The 18,632-nt window shown below is 41.4% G+C and overlaps 1 protein-coding gene across 1 annotated transcript; it reads right to left on the bottom strand.

Moving 5' to 3' along the window:
* LOC109234392 (agamous-like MADS-box protein AGL61) lies at positions 618 to 1,127 on the bottom strand. Its single transcript, XM_019400372.1, has one exon. It carries the CDS (start codon positions 1,125 to 1,127, stop codon positions 618 to 620), a length of 510 nt encoding a protein of 169 aa, XP_019255917.1.

Raw genomic sequence — 18,632 nt, 5'->3', positions numbered from 1 at the left:
GTTTTCTGATTTTGTGTTTTAACACAGTAGCGCTCACAGCTTAAGCATCCATTGCATTTGACCAAATTTAGTAGATTTACATAAGCTATTATCAAATAATTTAGATAAACATTGAATGAGCAGCCATGACTATAAAATCTTAAATCCGCCACTGCTTATTGGAATGCTTAAAGTACTAGTATAAAATAATGTACAATTTAGTTTTTCACAGCTGTATTTTTCTTCTTGTCTTCAGATCTAATTCTTTTTTTTCCACAAGCAACACGCATTTAAATATTTTTTTTCCGATTATTGATCTGTGTCTACATTAATACCTATATAGAAGTGAAAGAAACCCTTAGCGAGATTATCGTTTGATTGTAATATTTATATGATTATAAATTATGTCGGAATACAAAAATAACAAAACATAATTCACATCGGAGAAAACATACAATAAAAGTAAAACCATCATATACTAATAAGCGAAATATTAGCAGAATACAATTTGTAGCATCATCAAAACAAACTAAAAAGTACAAAATAAAAAATCTCACCTAGTAATATGAATTTAAACTTAAGCATCAGGTGCATTAATTATCTGTATTTTCTAGAGAAGCCTATGAAGAAGACGAAGGTTAAGCCTCATTTTCCAACTGCTCCAAACGATTATTAATGTTAAAAACAGTTGTACTCAACCAAGCTTCAAACTTTGTTACTTCATCCGCATTAAACTGCTCAATTGACTCCCACCAGTATCTTTGGCTGTTTTCTTTCATGTTGTCAAGCAGACGAGACTGAGCACTTGCAACTTCTTTTATGTTGTCAAACACTTCTTTCCTATTGTTGAGTTGATTCACTTTGTTTCGTGCATTAGCCGCAATTAGGCTAGTGCTTTCACTTAATTGTATATTAGGATTTAAAAAACGATCAATAATCGCTTCAGATGTAGGATGAAAAAATGAGAAAGGCTTACCGGTAGGGGAAAAAAATACAATTCCAACATCAACATTGCATAGCTTAACAAGTTCGCTAGCCTTTTTATATAGACCCGAACGACGCTTTGAAAATGTTGCATAGCGGTCATCTTCACTTTCTATCTTTTTCATTGGAATCTTTTGTCGTCCTCTAGTCTTCTTACCCTCCATCGCTAATAAAATTATAAGGAAGGAGTATAATATAAAGCTTAATGATGAATAGATTTATTTAAGAAATGACACTTATGAGAAATAGAATATCATGGCTATTTATATACATCAAGGCTTCATCATAATAAATTTTTAGCCAAATATTATAAATGAAAGTAATCAAAGAAATCTAAACTTTTAAGTTAAAGAAATAAATATTTTATCATGCTTACTAAAATTTACCAAGTTGTGATTAGAAATTAAGTAACAGAATCTTTGAAATTTAACTCAAATAGGAAAATAATTTAATCTGTTTAGAAATTCATCAAAACCTTGGAGTTTAAATTATCTCGGGTCAGATTTAAAATTTAACTTGAATAGGAATATTTTAATAAATTAAAATAATGAAAAATAAACTTTCGAAATGCATTAATATTAACCAAATCTAAAATTTTAAGTATAATTGGAAAGTTTTAATGTTTTAACTGAAATAAGTGCAAATGTAATTAGAAGATAACCAAATTGAGAAAAAATATTAGAACTGCATTACTACAATAAAAATCAGAAATTACTTGAACTAGGCAAATAATTAATTACTCACTAATTTTATCAAGACTATTTTTGAAATGCAATATAAATAAGAGGGACACAAGTGCATATTAAATATGTTCTCAAATATACGAAGAACGCTACGAATAGAATTATACGATAAATTGTACACATGACACTCTAGAATTAGAGGCGGATTCAGGATTTGAACTTTATGGGTTCAAATTCAAAATTCTACCGCATCGCATCTAATTTACTGGGTTCAAACTCTATTTTGCACTTATTCAACTGGATTTTTAACACCTATACAGGGCCTAAGCTAAAGTTATTAGATGAACCTGTAACATCTTCATTGGCTCCGCCCCTATCTAGAATGTATTAGTTGGGAGTAACTCGAGATATCAGAATATCCTTGGTCGTCTAACACTCTTTTGGATCATTGTTCCCTATCGTTTTATATTGTATTGTATTGTATTGTATTGTATTGTATCATATTGCATCGTATCGTTTTATGAATACAATGTTTGGATAGATTGTATTGCCTGTTATTGTTAAATAATATTTTGCTATTTGGTTTGACTGTATCGTACTGTACTGTAACTGAAAAGTTTACTAAAATTCCCTTAATTGTTTAAATATTAAATTTATCAAAAATTATGCATAAAAATAATTTAAAAAAATAAAACAGAAGAAGGCAAAACAGTTTAAGAAAGCAGAACAAAGGAGCGAGACACAAGAAGGCAAAACAAAGGAGAACGACTAATTAGAATTGAGTTAAAAGCAAATTAGGAGAAAAAATAAAAACAGAAGGCGGCAAAACACCTTTAACGTTGGCGGCAGAAGTTCTGGAAAAAAATAAAGTAGGTTATAGGTTGGAGATTTGAAGTCAAAATAGAAAAAAGGTAAAGGGTAAAATAGAATTATGGAGTAATAAGTTAGGGCATAATTGGAAAGAAAAATAGGAAACAATCCCATCACACCAAATCGGTTGTTTCGAAAAAGGGGACTTTTCATTGTTTCGAAATAATGGATTTAATATCACAATACAATCAATTTTAATGAAACAATCAAAACAAGCATTATTTTGGGATAACAGTACAATACGATAGAATGGAGAACAACCATCCAAACAAGTTGTAAAGAACCTTCACTTATATGTGGTAACCATCCAAACAAGTTGTAAAGAACCTTCACTTATATATATAGCAAAAAAATAAAATAAGAAAATCACCTTAATCAGGATTCAGGAGTGGTTAGGAGTCCGATACGTTGGTTTGGCTTTGGCCAACCATTTGCAAACAAAGATATATGTTGCAGAAGGTTTGTTTGATAGTTGTCCCAAAACAAGTAAACTGGCCTAGTTCACCACTTCCCTTCGCATCCCATTCAATCCAATACAAAATCCATTATGTTCGAGCAAAAAGTATAAAAATCTTTTTGTCCTACTAATTATTAGTATTACAGAAGGTAAATCTTAACCAAATATAATTAGTCTCAGATCTAAATATGCAGAATGCGAAAATACAAGAAAAATAATGGCGTGTAATATTTCTTCATATAATATTTGTACATCAAATATGAGGGATGAGCTTACATCTAGGACACACTTGTGTCATAATCATGGGGGAAAGGAAAGGGAAGAGAAGGAACTGTTGATGAAGAGGTTATCCTTGTTGGCTCCTCTATGGAAGCTGTCTGGACCCAATCCCCCTCCTATATATAATTATATATATATATATATATATATATTATATATATATATATATATTATATATAATATATATATATATATATATTAAATTTTCCTTTTTATCCAATGGTCTTTGACCAGCGTACTGTCTCACAACTATGCACTTCATTGTTCGCTTTGTCATAACATCTTTTCTATGAGGTAAACCTTTCACCGCTTTTACACCGGCGATGGCCAAGGTGCTTTTTGCTGCCTCGCCCTGTGGGCATGATTGCCGCTTGGTCGACCTCTTATCACCCCACTTAAGGACGACCATTCTTAGTCAGATTTTGACCCATACAGTTAGTCCCTCCGTCTATCGAGGTCGCCTTTTAGTGGGCTCAACGGACGGACTTTGTCGATTCAAAAGTTAGGAGAAATCTAAATGTTTAATGCCGGATGAGATTCTTAGGTCGAGGTGGCGACGTGACACTTCAATGGTATCGTCGGACCGTTTATGTCAGTTCGGAGCTGAATCGTTGCATTGATTGGATGCATCGTGAATACCCACCACGTATCATTTTGGCGCACGTTTCCCAGGTACCATATCGTTTCCTGTTCCCTATCAGTTTTTGATTGACGACTCATTGGTTTCTCGCTCGAGACGTTTATGTTCCTATATATGGGGGGAAACCGCCACTCGATTGTTATGCTTTTTCGATTCATCTGAGGAATTTCACAATCCTTTACCTTCTTCACTATTTCATACTTCTGATTTCATATTTCTACTCTTGTTAGAATCAGATGCTACAACCCTCTCTTTTCCTTCATCGTACTTGTTCATTCCGATCACTTCAAACAGATGGCCGGTACTCCTTCCCAGACTGAAAGGTTCGTCGAAGCTCCGGTGCCAGAAAATGACGCACCTCCTCTTGGAGATGGGGTGGAGGCGACGGAAGATGAGGGAGTTCCAACAGCGACTGAGATACTGCCCCGTCCGGGGAAATTATGGACTGACTTCAACAGCCCTGCCGGAGAAGAACCGTATTCTGCACCTTCTACCATGGATGAAGCGGAGATTGCGGCGCTCAGGACCAGGTGGAGGATTCCAAAACCATGTTGAGATGGTGCCGGCGATGGGAACGGATATTGTACATTTTGATCGCCCAGGGTACTGCGCCTTCTACGCGTATCCTTTTGTTGTTGGGTATACGCTTACTCTTCCCTCCCTAGTGACAGACTTCTACCGCTTCTATGAAGTGTGCCCGGCTCAACTTTTATCGTACGTATACAAACTTTTCCTCATGCTGCTCAAGTACGCGGAGCTCGCCGGTCGAGAGATCACTTTGGGGAACATGCTTAATATTTTTGCCCTCAACTTATTCGGGGCACGATGATCCACATGCGCCATCGAGGAACAAAGAGTTTGGTGGTGAAGATGGATGATAAGGCTAATCGCCGTTTTTGGGAAAGTTATTTTTACGTGCGGACTGAACACCTTGTAGCAGACCCGGTGGGGTTCCCCGAGAGGTGGAACTTCGCACGTAAGTTTTCCTCTGTTTACTTTGTGATTCCTTTTGAGGAGGTGGCCGACCGTTCTTCTTTAGGTGGAATTGCTAATTCATTTTTTTCTTTCGCAGCCGAGAGACTGCCTCCCCCGATGATTGACGACATTCGTGAGTGGGTGAATGCCATTATTCCACATACAGTGGGGTCCGCGAGTGGGCGCCCTTCTATGAGAAATACGGGCGTAAGCCTCTCACTAGTGAGTCGGCCTGCTCTTTCTTCCTTAAGGTCCGATCTTGTTATTATATGAGCATTTTTCTTTGCTGGCAGGGAGAACGTGAAGAACGAGGGCTCCTCCTCTCGCATTCCATCGACCGGTGCCCCCTACCCATCCTGCGTCGTAGGCTGCTACCCGGCCTGCATCGAGGGTCGCTAACCAATCTGCACCTGCGGCCGAAGCTTCAGACACGGCTGCTACTTCTCAACCTGAGACTCCAGTTCCTACTGCCCTTCTACAGGCGAGTCATCCTGTGCAGGTAGCAGAGAGGGCCCATCGAAGAGACGACGGGTGGCCCCAGAGGTGGTGCCTTTAGCCGAAACATCATCGGGAGTCGACCTTGACCTGACTATACCCGATGTTGGCGGTGATGTCGCTGGTGATGTCACTCCGGTCATAGAGGCTGCGCCGGTTACGAGAGATCAACAAGCCGAAGTGGCGGGAGATGAAGTCTCGAGGCCGCCACTGCTTTCTCGAGCGGCCCCTCGACCTCTGGGCCGGTCCGTACTTCTTCTCAGACCGAAGAGAGTGGGAAAGGCATCATGGTTGACAACTACGAGTCTGAGTCCAACCTTGATACTAACGACGTTAGGATGTTCGAGGAGGGCTTCACCTGGACCGTGCTAACGGCGGGGGGTCCCTCTCGAATACTTGAGATTCCGTCAGACCTCAACCTTTAGCAAGACACGGTGGACTTTGTGCCGCAATTTGACCTCTTGTGCTCGGACGCGGAGAGTGGAGCTCTTCAGGATGTCAGCAACATCGAACTTTCACGGGGGATGGCCGCGGTGGGCCTAAGGGTGAGTTTCTTTCTGTACGTTTCCCTTTGTTCATTTCTATGTTGTTTTTCTTTTTGTTTAATTTTGGTCCTTATCGACTAACTCCCTCTCTTTGTTTTTAGTCTTACATGCTAGAGGTCTAGAGTGCTCGCAGGGTAGAGACTCGAGCCAAGATCTTTCTGACGATGCTTGAGAAGTATAGGCGTTATCGCAATAGGTGCCGTGAGATGCATGAGCGGCTCAGGACGGGCGTTGATACCCGATATCTTGGAGAGGAGCTGGAAAAGCGTGACCAGGAACTGATGCAGTCCATTCGCAGGTGTAGTGAACTCTAGGAGCTACTTCGTGCAAAGGATGAAGAACTTGAGCTGGGAAAAGGGGTCGCTGCAGAGTGTGAGTATCTTTAGGCGAAGGTGCTATCATTGCAATTAGAGCTTGATCAGAATGTCGTCAGAGTTGAAGCTCTGAGTGCAAAATGGATGGGGAAGTTGGCCGAGTTGGGGAGGAAAATGTTCGAGTTGGAGGACGCCGAGAATGCTCGGGCGTCGGCTTCAGCAAGGGCGGCGGCATTAGAGGACACTATCCGTGTTCTTCAATCAGAGCAGGAATCCGAAAGGGCAACGGCCATGCTAAGGGAGGCGGGGATTGAAGAGCGCATCGGCGAGATTGACCGGGAAGCCTCAAATTTGGGAGATCGCGTTGCTATCCTTGAGGCTGAAAAGGCGCAATTGCTGGCCCAAGTTAGATCTTCCTCTACCGCTGTTCCTTGCCACTTGCATGAGCTTTGGGTTCATGCCGAAGCCCAACGAGATATATACAAGAGTTTGTGGGAGGCGGGCAATGTTTTTGAGGCCGCTTATGAAAGGGCCCGGGCGAAGGCACGAGGGGCTCGTGTCAATTGCGGCTATGATCCTGCAACACCGGAGGCCGGCGAGGATGTTGATGCTGAGGAGGAATTTCTTGAAGATAATGATGGGGAGAACGGCGGTGATGACACCGAGTGAAAAGTTGCTGCTGCTTTAGTACATGTGTTATTTATATCATTTTTTTGTTTAATTTCTCTTTTTTTGCTCCTGTTTCGACCTTGTGTAAGGTGCGGCTGTTGCGTATGCGTATATAAATGAAAGAGTTGTTTCGTCTTGTACATCTTTTGATTTTCTCCCCTTTCCTCGCTTGTTACATCTTTTGTTTTGGTGTTGACCTTTTAGATTTTTGTATGGCGAGTCCCTGATTTTTCGATTTGGGAATCCGACCTTGGTCGGATCGAATTGGGTCTCATCGTGTAAGTCTGAATGGAGCCGCTTCAGGCTTGTATATTTGGGCGAGATTGACTTTTAATTTGTCACATTAGGCGGAATCATCTTTGATTCAGACGAGGTTGAATTCGGATTCGCTATTTCGGACGAGGTCAGTTTCGACTTGGACATTGATGTGAGTTGACTTGCCGATTTAGGCGAAGTTAGCTTTTTCATGTATATTCGAGCTGGGCCAGACTTGGAGTTTGGAGCGGTCAATCTTTGACTTATTTGAACAAGTTCGAAAGGAAAAATCTATTTTTCTTTTGGCGGTGGCCTTTGGCCGTAGGGGTGTAACTTCAGAAATTTCAAAAATATTACCCCGTTGTAATTCGAGCGAGGTCGAATTCTTCTTTTGGCTATACCTTTGGCCATAGGGGTGTTATTTCAAACTAAGGTCGAAATGTTAACCCGCTGCAATTCGAGCGAGGTCGAATTCTTCTTTCGGTGATGGCCTTTGGTCGTAAGGGTGTTATTTCGAACTATAGTCGAAATGCTAACCCGTTACAATTCGAGCAAGGTCGAATTCTTCTTTTGGCGATGGCCTTTGGCCGTAGGGGTGTTATTTCGAACTAAGGTCGAAATGTCAACCCGTTACAATTCGAGCGAGGTTGAATCCTTCTTTTGGCGATGGCCTTTGGCCGTAGGGGTGTTATTTCGAACTAAGGTCAAAATTTTAACCCGTTACAATTCGAGCCAGGTCGAATTCTTCTTTTGGCAATGGCCTTTGGCCATAAGGGTGTTATTTCGGACTAAGGTCGAAACGTTAACCCGTTACAATTCGAGCGAGGTCGAATTCTTCTTTTGGCGATGGCCTTTGGCTGTAGGGGTGTTATTTCGAACTAAGGTCGAAAGGTTAAGAGGTCGAATTCTTCTTTTGGTGATGGTATTTGTCCGTATGGGTGTTATTTCGAACTAAGGTCGAAATGTTGACCCGTTACAATTCGAGCGAGGTCGAATTCTTCTTTTGGCGATGGCCTTTGGCCGTAGGGGTGTTATTTCGAACTAAGGTCGAAACTTTAACCCATTACAATTTGAGTGAGGTCGAATTCTTCTTTTGGCGATGGCCTTTGGCCGTAGGGGTGTTATTTCGAACTAAGGTCGAAATGTTAACATGTTACAATTTGAGCAAGGTCGAATTCTTTTTTTGGCGATGGCCTTTGTCCGTAGGGGTGTTATTTCAAACTAAAGTCGAAATGTTAACCCGTTGTTTCATTGTCGGTTTTTAAAGAATTTCATAGGTCATCGTACTGTTTGCGCGTAGACGGGGTGAATCCTGGCGTACTCAGTTTTGTTCTTACTAGAGAATATTGGGTGTTCTCTAGGGGAGTCCCAGTTTTGCTTGATCTCACTTGTATTGGAGAACACAATGCGTTTCCTGGGTGAGTCCCAGTTTGCTTAATTTTTTCTCGCATTGGAGAATACATTGATGGGGTGTACAAAATGTTGCTTTATTTCATTCACTGGATACTACTATACATGTCCGTTTCGTACATTTGCTGGAGAGGTTTCCACGTATCTAGTCCCTTCATCGGTCGGCCTGGAGAAGCGATCGGCAGGTGGGGTGATGAACTATACTTTGAACTTCGATACGTCCCCTTCGTCGACTCATTAAAAACCTCCCCGAGAACCCAATTGGGACAAAACCCGGGTGAGGGAAGAAGAGTACGACTTGAGGGGTGTCCTTTTTTAGAAGTTGAAGTATTTGAGGTAGGCGACATTACAATTATTTTGTAGTAATTTTCCTTCCATTGTTTCTAGTTGGAATGCTCCTTTGCTTGTTTGCCCATGCGAGTGCTCGCATTCTTGTTTGAACCAACAAAAGAGAGGGTAAACCAAAATGAAACTTTCTGTACCTCGACCCAACGAGTTAATGGAAAGGGGTGATGTTATAATGTTGCTTCGCCTGGTGTTTGAATGGTGGTTTCAGATTTGGCGGCCATGTTCAGCTCCGTTGTTAACAGTGCCTCCCTTACTGAGGTGTTAGAATCGAGTCTCGGTCCGATCTCTTTCGTTATGTACAAATAACAAAAAAAAACATGTCATACTTCGTTCATAGACCATCCAACGCAGGGGGGGATGTGAAAGTAGGGCGGGATATGTCTATTCTTTCGAAGGACCGCGTAGCGAGCTGCCGTCTCCTCCTCAGGGGCGGGAACGCGGGTCAATATATGAGGTGAGTGCGTCGAATGAGGATGTGGCTATGCCAGATGACCATGATCCAATTTTGAACATGCATACGTCGTGCTAAACCTGTCGCTACAGGCGAGATGTGGGTTTTGCATAGGTATTGGTTATAGCTTCTACTTTTATGTAGCAGCCTGACCTAGATTAGTATGAAAGGTTTATTTTACCGCTCTTTCGAGTGGGTGGTGATATTTCGCCAGTTTTAGATCTGAAGGAAACTAAGAAATTTGGCTAGAAAATCCCCACAGACGGTGCCAAATTGTTCGAGCAAAAAGTATAAAACCCTCTTTGTCGAACTAATTACTAGTATTACAGAAGGTAAATCTTAGCCAAACACAATTAATCTCAGATCTAAACATACAGAATGCGAAAATACAAGAAAAATAATGGCGTATAATATTTCTTCGTGTAATATTTGTACATCAAATATGAGGGATGGACTTACATCTAGGGCAGACTTGTGTCATAATCATGGGGGCAAGGAAAGGGAAGAGAAGGAACTGTTGATGAAGAGGTTCTCCTTGTTGGCTCCTCTATGGAAGCTGTCTGGACCCAATCCCCTTCCTATATATATATATATATATATATATATTAAATTTTTCTTTTTATCCAATGGACTTTGACCAGTGTACTGTCTCACGACTATACACTTCATTGTTAGCTTTGTCATAACATCTTTTCTATGAGGTAAACCTTTCACCGCTTTTACACCGGTGATGGCCGAGGTGCTTTTTGCTGCCTCGCCCTATGGGCATGATTGCCGCTTGGTCGACCTCTTATCACCCCACTTAAGGATGAGCATTCTCGGTCATATTTTGACCCATACATATTACTCATGCAAACTATATAATAAACAAATTTCGTTTTGAATGAGTGGAAGTACAGTATATCGTTTTTGTGCGAGTACAATGTCTTTTTCTTTAGTGAATTAATAATACCAAACTTTTTGTTTTTTTCATATACTTAACAAGATACAACGATATTTGGAGAACAGTATCATCTTTTGCTTTTGAAACATGGTAGAAATTAACTTACTTTACATTCTTTTGTTTACAAATTTGATTCCAAGTCTTCAACGGATAGAATTGATACTTTATGAATATGACGTCCTTATTATCGGCTTCTCACTTTGAAGAACAAAATTCAAACTACGAAAAAGTCAGGTTGTCACGACGCCATTTCTCTTCGTAGATGTCGTGACGCCACCTAGTCTCTAAGACTTGGTAAGTCTAATAACTATACCGAATGACTGTCTATAAAGTTGAAACTCAAATTCAATATCTGAAATAAGTAAAAGTGCAATTTTTAAAATGATTACAACTCCCAAAACCTAGTAGAAATAAGTCACAAGATCTAAGAGGAATGCTAAATATCTTTATACAACAGAGTCTAATGAAGATAAGGAAAAACAACATCATATGGTAGAGCGGAACTCCGAGGTCTGCGACGCTAGCAGATTACCTTGAAGTCTCCACGTACTCACTGCTCACTGATATCGGGGCCTGTAGGAGGTACCTGAGTCTGCACAAAAAGATGTACAGAAAAGTAGTATGAGTACGTCACAACGGTACCCAGTAAGTGACAGGCCTAACCTTGGTAGAGTAGTGACGAGGTCAGGTCAGGGCCCTACTGGAATAAAAAGGAAACAAGGCACAAGATATAATAATATAACGAAAAGACTGAGAATTTAACAATGAGAAATTACAGAAAGGTAACAACACGGCAAATAGGGATAAACAACATGGCGCTCCCGAGGTACCGCCTCGTAGTCCAAAAGTAAATACACAACAGGGGAGCTTCCGAGGTAGTGCCTCGTAGTCCCAAAAGTAAATATGCAATAAGGGAACTCCCGAGGTATCACCTCGTAGTCCCAAAAGTAAATATATATTAGGGGAACTCCCGGGATACCACCTCATAGTCCTAAAAGTAAATACACAACTCGTAACTGATGGGAACAACAAATTAAAAGCAAGGAATCCTACAGTTAAAGACCGAATACAAAATCAAGGAAAAGTGGGAATTCAACTAAGCATGTTTCACAGAGTTCAAGTAAAAATTAAGACACGTAGATATGCGAAATTAGGCTAAACATGATAACTACAGATACTAAGGCAACTTAGTTAAGGAATTTAAAGAAAACTACTGAGCAAGAACTGGATCTTTTAACATATAACCCGAGTACGCACTCGTCACCTTGCGTACATGACCACCACGTATTTCAAATACCAAAACACACCAAAACTTAAGGGGAATTTCCCTCACACAAGGTTAGACAAGTCACTTACCTCAAATCAAGCTCTATCAGTCAATAAGAATGCCTTTACCTCGACTTTCTGACTCTGAATGCCCCAAATCTAGCCAAAAGCAATTACATACTATAAATATACATATAAGAAACTAATCTAATTAATAAAATCAAAACTTTAACAAGAAATTAGAAAATCTCTCCAAAAAGTCGATCCGGGCCCACATCTCGGATTCGGGTAAAAGTTACAAAATACGAACACCCATTCAACCTCGAATCCACCAATTCCAAAATTACACAAATCAAATATCAAACCTCGATCAAAATCTCAAAAATTGGCCTAAAAACTTTCTTCCATTTTTTCTCAATTTTACACCCCAAATCACTAATTAAATGGTAAAATTAAAGACATAATCATGGAAATTGACCAACACCCACGTGAAAATCTCTCAAAGAATCGCCTAAATTCGAGCTCTCAAGTCCAAATGGTGAAAAAAATGACATAAACCCTCAATTTTGAACATTTAAATATGCCCAGGTATTTCCTTCTTCGTGAACGCGAAAGCTTCCTCGCGTTCGAAGCACAAAAACGCTTCTTCCCAAAAACCTCATACGCTAATGTGAGGCCCCACTCGCGAATGCGGAGCTTTCTCCTGCCTGACCCTTCAATTTGCGTCGCCTACTTGCTGAAAGCAAAAATGGAATGGCCGATCATGAATTCTATGACGTTTTTAAGACCTCACTAATCAGCCAACTACTTTGTACTTCATAATGAATGAATCCCCGGGTGAAGAAAAAATCTCCCCTCTCTTTTACTAAACCATGGGGAGACCCGAGTAGCTTACCGAACAAATTGAGTTGTTGTGACTATACCTTTCAACATCGGAAAAGACTTATCTTCATCACGAGACTGATCGGATCTGCCGTAGACACCCGAGAGATCTTCACAAGGCAGGCTAAAATAGAACACTAAGAGGCACTGCAAGCGGGCAAAGAAGTACTTCTTGTAACCAAAACTAAAACCCCATGGATCAGTAAAGGCTTGTTCGGACCACGCAGAATGTGTGAACCTCTACACGAACGTGTAGGCTAAATGCCTGATGACTCAAAGGACTGCTCCTCTACGTGGACGTGAAGGCCCTTTGGCGAACACGTAGACCTAAGACCCCACAGCTTCACGAACGCGGGACCTTCATCGCGAACGCAAAGACAAAAATCCCATTAACACTTAACTCCTCTATACGAACGCGGGAGTACCATCGCTAATGCATAGACGGAAACCAGACACCAGAACTTCTGAAGCTTCCGCCATCATCAAGTCCAAATTCCAATCCATTTGTCACGACCCAAATCGATGGGCTGCGACGGGCACCAGGTACCTTACTCAACCGAGTACCAATGTAACGTATCTTTCGTATCATACTATCATAGGTAAATGAGCTGGAAAGGCTGTCGTGAGATAACTAGAATAAAATATGAGGAAATACTCAACATAGGACGACCCAACATAATGTACTGACTTATACATATGACATACGGGCCTATAAGGCCGACATGATCAATCGTATACTCAAAACATAGGCCGACAAGGCCATACAAGTATCCATATACATGATATTTGTCTACAAGCCTCTAAGAGTACATATATGTCATAAAGGCCAGGATAAGGCCTTGACATACCAATCAATACATGTCCAAATCATACTGACCAAATAGGCAACTCCAGAATAAATGGAGCGTACCAACATCTTCCGCTAAGCTGATAGCCTACTTGGAGGACTCTCAGCCTGTCTATCGGGACCTGCGAGCGTAGAACGCAGCGTCCCCAAGCAAAAGGGAGGTCAGTACAAATAAAGTATTGAGTATGTAATGTACGAAATCAGTATATAATAGACAGGAAAGAAACATGGAGGAAAGACTCAACCTATAAGTCTGAATACCTGTGAACCATGAAACATTTATAATGTCATGCACATACGTATAAATGTCATATCATGCATAGGTATATGCGTACATAACATCATCAAGCCTCTGAGGGCATCCCGTCATATCTTCTCGGCCTTTGTGGGCGAAATCATCAACATATACCAACTGATCAGGTGGTGGTACATATATTAACGTTGTAATCTTTTCCCATATCCCATATTCATATAATATATGTATATAACGCCATCTGGTCATGGGTCAATGTACATGTATAAATGAATGAAATGCATAAGAAGTAAGTTAATATAAGATTTCTCGGAATGTCATAAGATCAATATGCCTTCGGATAAACTTTATCAACTACGTATTTCTCTGAGACCCATGAATAGGAGATATAATAATAAGACACATGGGGAATTAAGAACATAGGAACCTCTAGTACTTCTATGAATAGAGTCATTTATGAAAGTTGTGCATTTGCTCGTTTCGTTTGTATCGTATGGATCATGCCAAAAGGAAAAAAAGGAATAGCCTTAACTTACCTAAGCCGATTCTCTTGAAAATCCCTCTAACATGCATCAATTGCGACAAAATACGTAACGGCGAGATTGAAAAAGTCCGTATGATATTCTTGAGAAAGGCTATACGGGCTCCCTTAGAATTGTAAGTCACATTGCTATTATATTGTAGTGATTCATAAGAATTTTTGAAGCTACATCCGTTACTTTGTTGAAGATCTCATCCTTTACTTTGTTGAAGCTTTCATCCATCTCCCCTTAATGAATTAGGGAGGTTTCTTATTATAGGAATGGGCCCCACTTTATATGATGACTTAGCCAAAAATCCCCTAAATATGCCACCTAGTACATAAACCAAAGAGTCATTGTTTGGTCGTGGCAAATATTACCCCCTTGCTACCACGTTGGGGGTGATGTTTCCACCAAATAATTATCCACCCATTTCTAATTGATTTGTTCACTTTCCACTAAAATCAATAATTATCCATTACCAACATAATTAGGTGATATCCTAATTTAATTAAAATACTAATCACTTTTAACCTACTTTATACACCTTACTATCATAGTCATGTGGTATAGTACTAGTTCATAAATACGGGGTATTATAACTTGGACTGTAATTTATCTCAAAATGTCAATCTTCGACGAAACTCATTTTTTTCGATTCTCTTACCCTCTCACCTTCACGAATTTACTTATCACTTGTTTGAAATAGCATAATACTTATAACCTCAAAATATCTTGTCCTTGAAATGATGTCAATTATCTTATGACAAATCCAACGTACAATACTACGGGGTGTAACACCGTTAACCATCCGAAATCCACCCGAGGCCCCTGAGACCTCAACCAAACCTACCAACAAGTCCTAAAACATCATACGAGCTTAGTCGAGCCTTAATTCACATCAAACAACGTTAAAAATATGAATCGCACCCCAATTCAAGCTTAATGAACTAAGAAAATTCTAACTTTTACAAACGATGCCAAAATTTATCAAATCACGTCCGATTGACCTCAAATATAGCACACAAGTCACATTTGACATTACGCACCTACTCCAACTTCTGTAATCGGAATCCGACCCCGATATCAAAAAATCCACTCTCGGTCAAACTTTTCAAAAATCTTCTTCCTTCTTCATATAGAGTTCTTGTGCTCTTTGCCTCACTATCGTATCTCTGCTTTCCCTGATTTCGGTGATACCTACTGCTCATAACCCTCCTGAACTTGCAACATCCTCTATAAAAAAAGGTTAACTTATCTTCTAGTTACGGTGGGGCAACTAACATTGTTCCTTTGGCGGTGCGTATGCCTCCCCTTGACGATAGTGTTTCTATTGTTGTTGAAGACGACAATTTTCCTATAGTGGAGGAGATAATCCCTCGTAGTGAAAAAGTCAAATCTGATTTTTTAAAGGTGCCTGAGGACGACCCCGAGATCTTGGAGTCATTGATGAAAGAGGCTGACCTCGCCGAGTTTACGGTAAAGTTCAAAATCCCTACCTATATCGATCTAATACCAGCAGAGTGCGATGTGGTTCAAATACATCGCCCTGGGTAATGCACTTTCTACGCGTACCCTTTCCATGTCGGCTACTCCTTTCCTATTCTCCCATTTTCGGAGGAGTTCTGCCTCTATTACGACATTTGACTGGCCTAACTTTCTCCGTACATCGACAAACTTATCCTCATGTTTACGAAATGTGCAGAATTAGTCGGGGTCGGGGTGTCACTTCGTCACTTGATACATCTCTTCGCCCCTAGTTTCCATATGGGGATGATTTTGCACCTTCGCCACAGAGGAAGCAAATGTTTAGTGGTGAAGATGGACAATAAGGCAAATCGTCAGTTTTGGATCAACTACTTCTTTGTCAAAACCGAAGACGTGGTGGCCAATGCGAGCGGGTTTCTTGAGGCTTGGAATTATGCCTGTAGGTATCTCTTTCTCTTCTTTTTTTTATATCAAGAATTTGTTTTGTCAGCTTTAGTCGTGTTTTGACATTTCGTTCTCTCTTTATGTAGCTGGGACTACAGCCCTGCCTTTGGTCGAAGACGTTCCCCATTGGGTTGGTTGGGTTCTGCCCCATATAGCGGGGATTCGTGGATGGCTGGCCTTCCTCAAGAAGTTCGGGCATGCGCCTTCCGTGACTGATAAGTTTATCTATTTGCATCTATACCGTTGTGACCTCTTATCGCTTGCTTGTTATTGTCTCGTGGGGAACGATGACCTTTTAATCTTCTTTTTTCAGCCCGGGGATCATCGAGAAGATCGAGGGCTCCTCCTCTAGCATTTCGCAAGAGGAAAACTGCTTCTTCGGAGTCCGTTCCTGCTGTGACTGCAGCCAGGTCTGCTCAGTCGTCCGTTTCCATTTCGCTTTCTGTTGCGGCTAGGTTGGCTCGATCGTCGACTGCATCAGCACCAGAACTCTCGTCTCCCACCTTGAATCATTTGATAGATGAAGAAGAAGAGTCATCACCAGGCGAGGAGGATTTGATTTCTTGTAAAAAGAGATTGGTGGATGTCGGCGATAGGACCGTTCGAGCAATAGATTCAATAAGGGATGATCTCGAACCATCGATCGTCATGCTTAAAGATGGTGCAGATCTTCCATTTGAGGTTCTGCCATCAATGGAGGACGTAGAAGGCGTACCCCTTCATGAGGCCGAGGCCGGAACTAGAGGGCCATCTGTGGAAGCTCTGGGTGTTGTGCGACGAGATGAGCCTTTGTCCTCGTGACTGGATGACGTTCCTTCTTCGTTTGCTGATAGGAGAAATAAGGGTGTTTCCGAGGACGGCTATGAAACGGTCTCCAATCTTGAAGCTGACAAGGTACGAATGATGAGTGAGGGGTTTACCCGCGTTGAAGTGAGGTTGGGAGGGTCCACGCAGATCATTGCGATCCCTATGGATCGGGACTTACTGGTGAACACGGAGAACGTGGTCCCTTCCTTGGGTCCCCTTTGCTCTGACGTGGAGGGTAGAACTCTCGAGAAATTGGATCATGTTAGCCTATCAAGGAGAATAGCTGGCCTCGCCCTTAGGATAAGCTCTTCGACCTTCTTTTTCAAGTTCCGTGCTTTGTACTTCATTCTTACTTGCTTTTTGCCCTTGGTTTTCTTATTATAGACCATGATTTTGGAGATCGAGAGCGCTGCCGTGAGGAGAGGGGCAAGGCCATTCTTCAGAATATGGAGCGGAAGTATCATGAGTAATGTAGTAAGCATCGCGAGCTCTGCATGCAGTATGGCGAAAGTGACAACTTCTAGGCTCTCCGAGACGAGCTGAAAGAGAAAGATGACGAGTTGGTGAGAGTCATCGGAAAATGCAGTGTCCTCGAGGGGGCGTTGATGGATAAAGAAGAAGAGCTCGAGGTGAGCAAGGGGTCGAGGACTAATGTGCCAATCCTCAAGCCCAAGTGGTCTTGTTGCGTGCTGTGCTCGAGGAGTGTCTAATCAAGGTGGAAGCTCTAAGCGGCAAGGTCACACGTGGGTACAGGACCCTTTACATGTAAGACCTATTGCTCATGCAATTTGGGATCCTCATTTTAGTCAACCGGCCGTGGAAGCTTTTACTCGATCCACCCAAAATAGGATTTTTAAAAAATAGGAAAATAGGAGTTAGATAGAATATAGAATAACGATGTACAAACAAGAACCAATTGAGAAGACAGCGGACTCGGAGAAGGAGGAGTTGGCCCAGTTGGGGCTGCGCGAAAAATGGAGGCTTTAGAGATCGTGGTCCACGTTCTTTGTTTTGAGCGGGAGAGTGCCCTTGAGACGGCCAGGCTCAGAGAGGAGTGGCTTGATGAGCGGATAGGGGAACTGGAAAAAGAGGTTTCAGGCCTTGGTGATCAAGTTGTTGCTCTCAAGGCCGAGAAGGTGCAGTTATCGGCTCAGCTGTCTTCTTCTCGCACGTCTGTTTTTCCTAATATTCCGCGGGATCTGTAGTAGAAGTGGATTCACGCCGAGGCCAAACTGGATATATTTAGAGATCTGATGGGCGTAGGGACAGTTTCGGAGGCCGAATTCGAGGATGCTCATGTTAAGGCACGTACAGCTCGGATTGCTTGTGACTATGACCCCGCTATACCGGAGGCTGGTGATGACGAAGAGGATGTGGGCATGGATCGAATCGAACAGGACGCCTGGAATGAGGATGAGTATCCTGATTGCGACGGTGGTGGGGTAGATTAGTTATTTTTCCTTCTTTTTGTTTGTAGACTTGTGTATATATTTTTTGTGGGTGTCTTTTCCAGCCTTTGTAAAAAAAATATTCTAAGTATGAAATGCCAATTCTGTTTCTCGTACCTAATTCTTTTCCTTTTGTTCGAGTTTGTATGCCTTTTTTTTGTTGCTTGGTCGCCTTAACCATAAAAACTTAGTTCAAGTAGGTTGAACGAAGTTGAATCAAAATTTAGGTTTGATTATGGCCGAGGGCCAAATAGGTGTTAATTCAATAGAGGTCAAATGTAGCCCATATTTAGCTACGTCCGAGGACTGAATAGGTGTTAATTCTAATGAGGTCGAATGTAACCCGTGTTGAGTTATGTACGAGGACCGAATAGGTGTT

Source organism: Nicotiana attenuata, chromosome 1, assembly GCF_001879085.1.
Source record: "Nicotiana attenuata strain UT chromosome 1, NIATTr2, whole genome shotgun sequence".
In the NCBI taxonomy this organism is placed as follows: Eukaryota; Viridiplantae; Streptophyta; class Magnoliopsida; order Solanales; family Solanaceae; genus Nicotiana; species Nicotiana attenuata.
This window is presented reverse-complemented; position numbering and strand designations above follow the sequence as displayed.

Excerpts from the sequence above, each read along its gene's own strand:
- LOC109234392 (XM_019400372.1), bottom strand. The coding sequence starts at position 1,127 with ATGGAGGGTAAGAAGACTAGAGGACGACAAAAGATTCCAATGAAAAAG.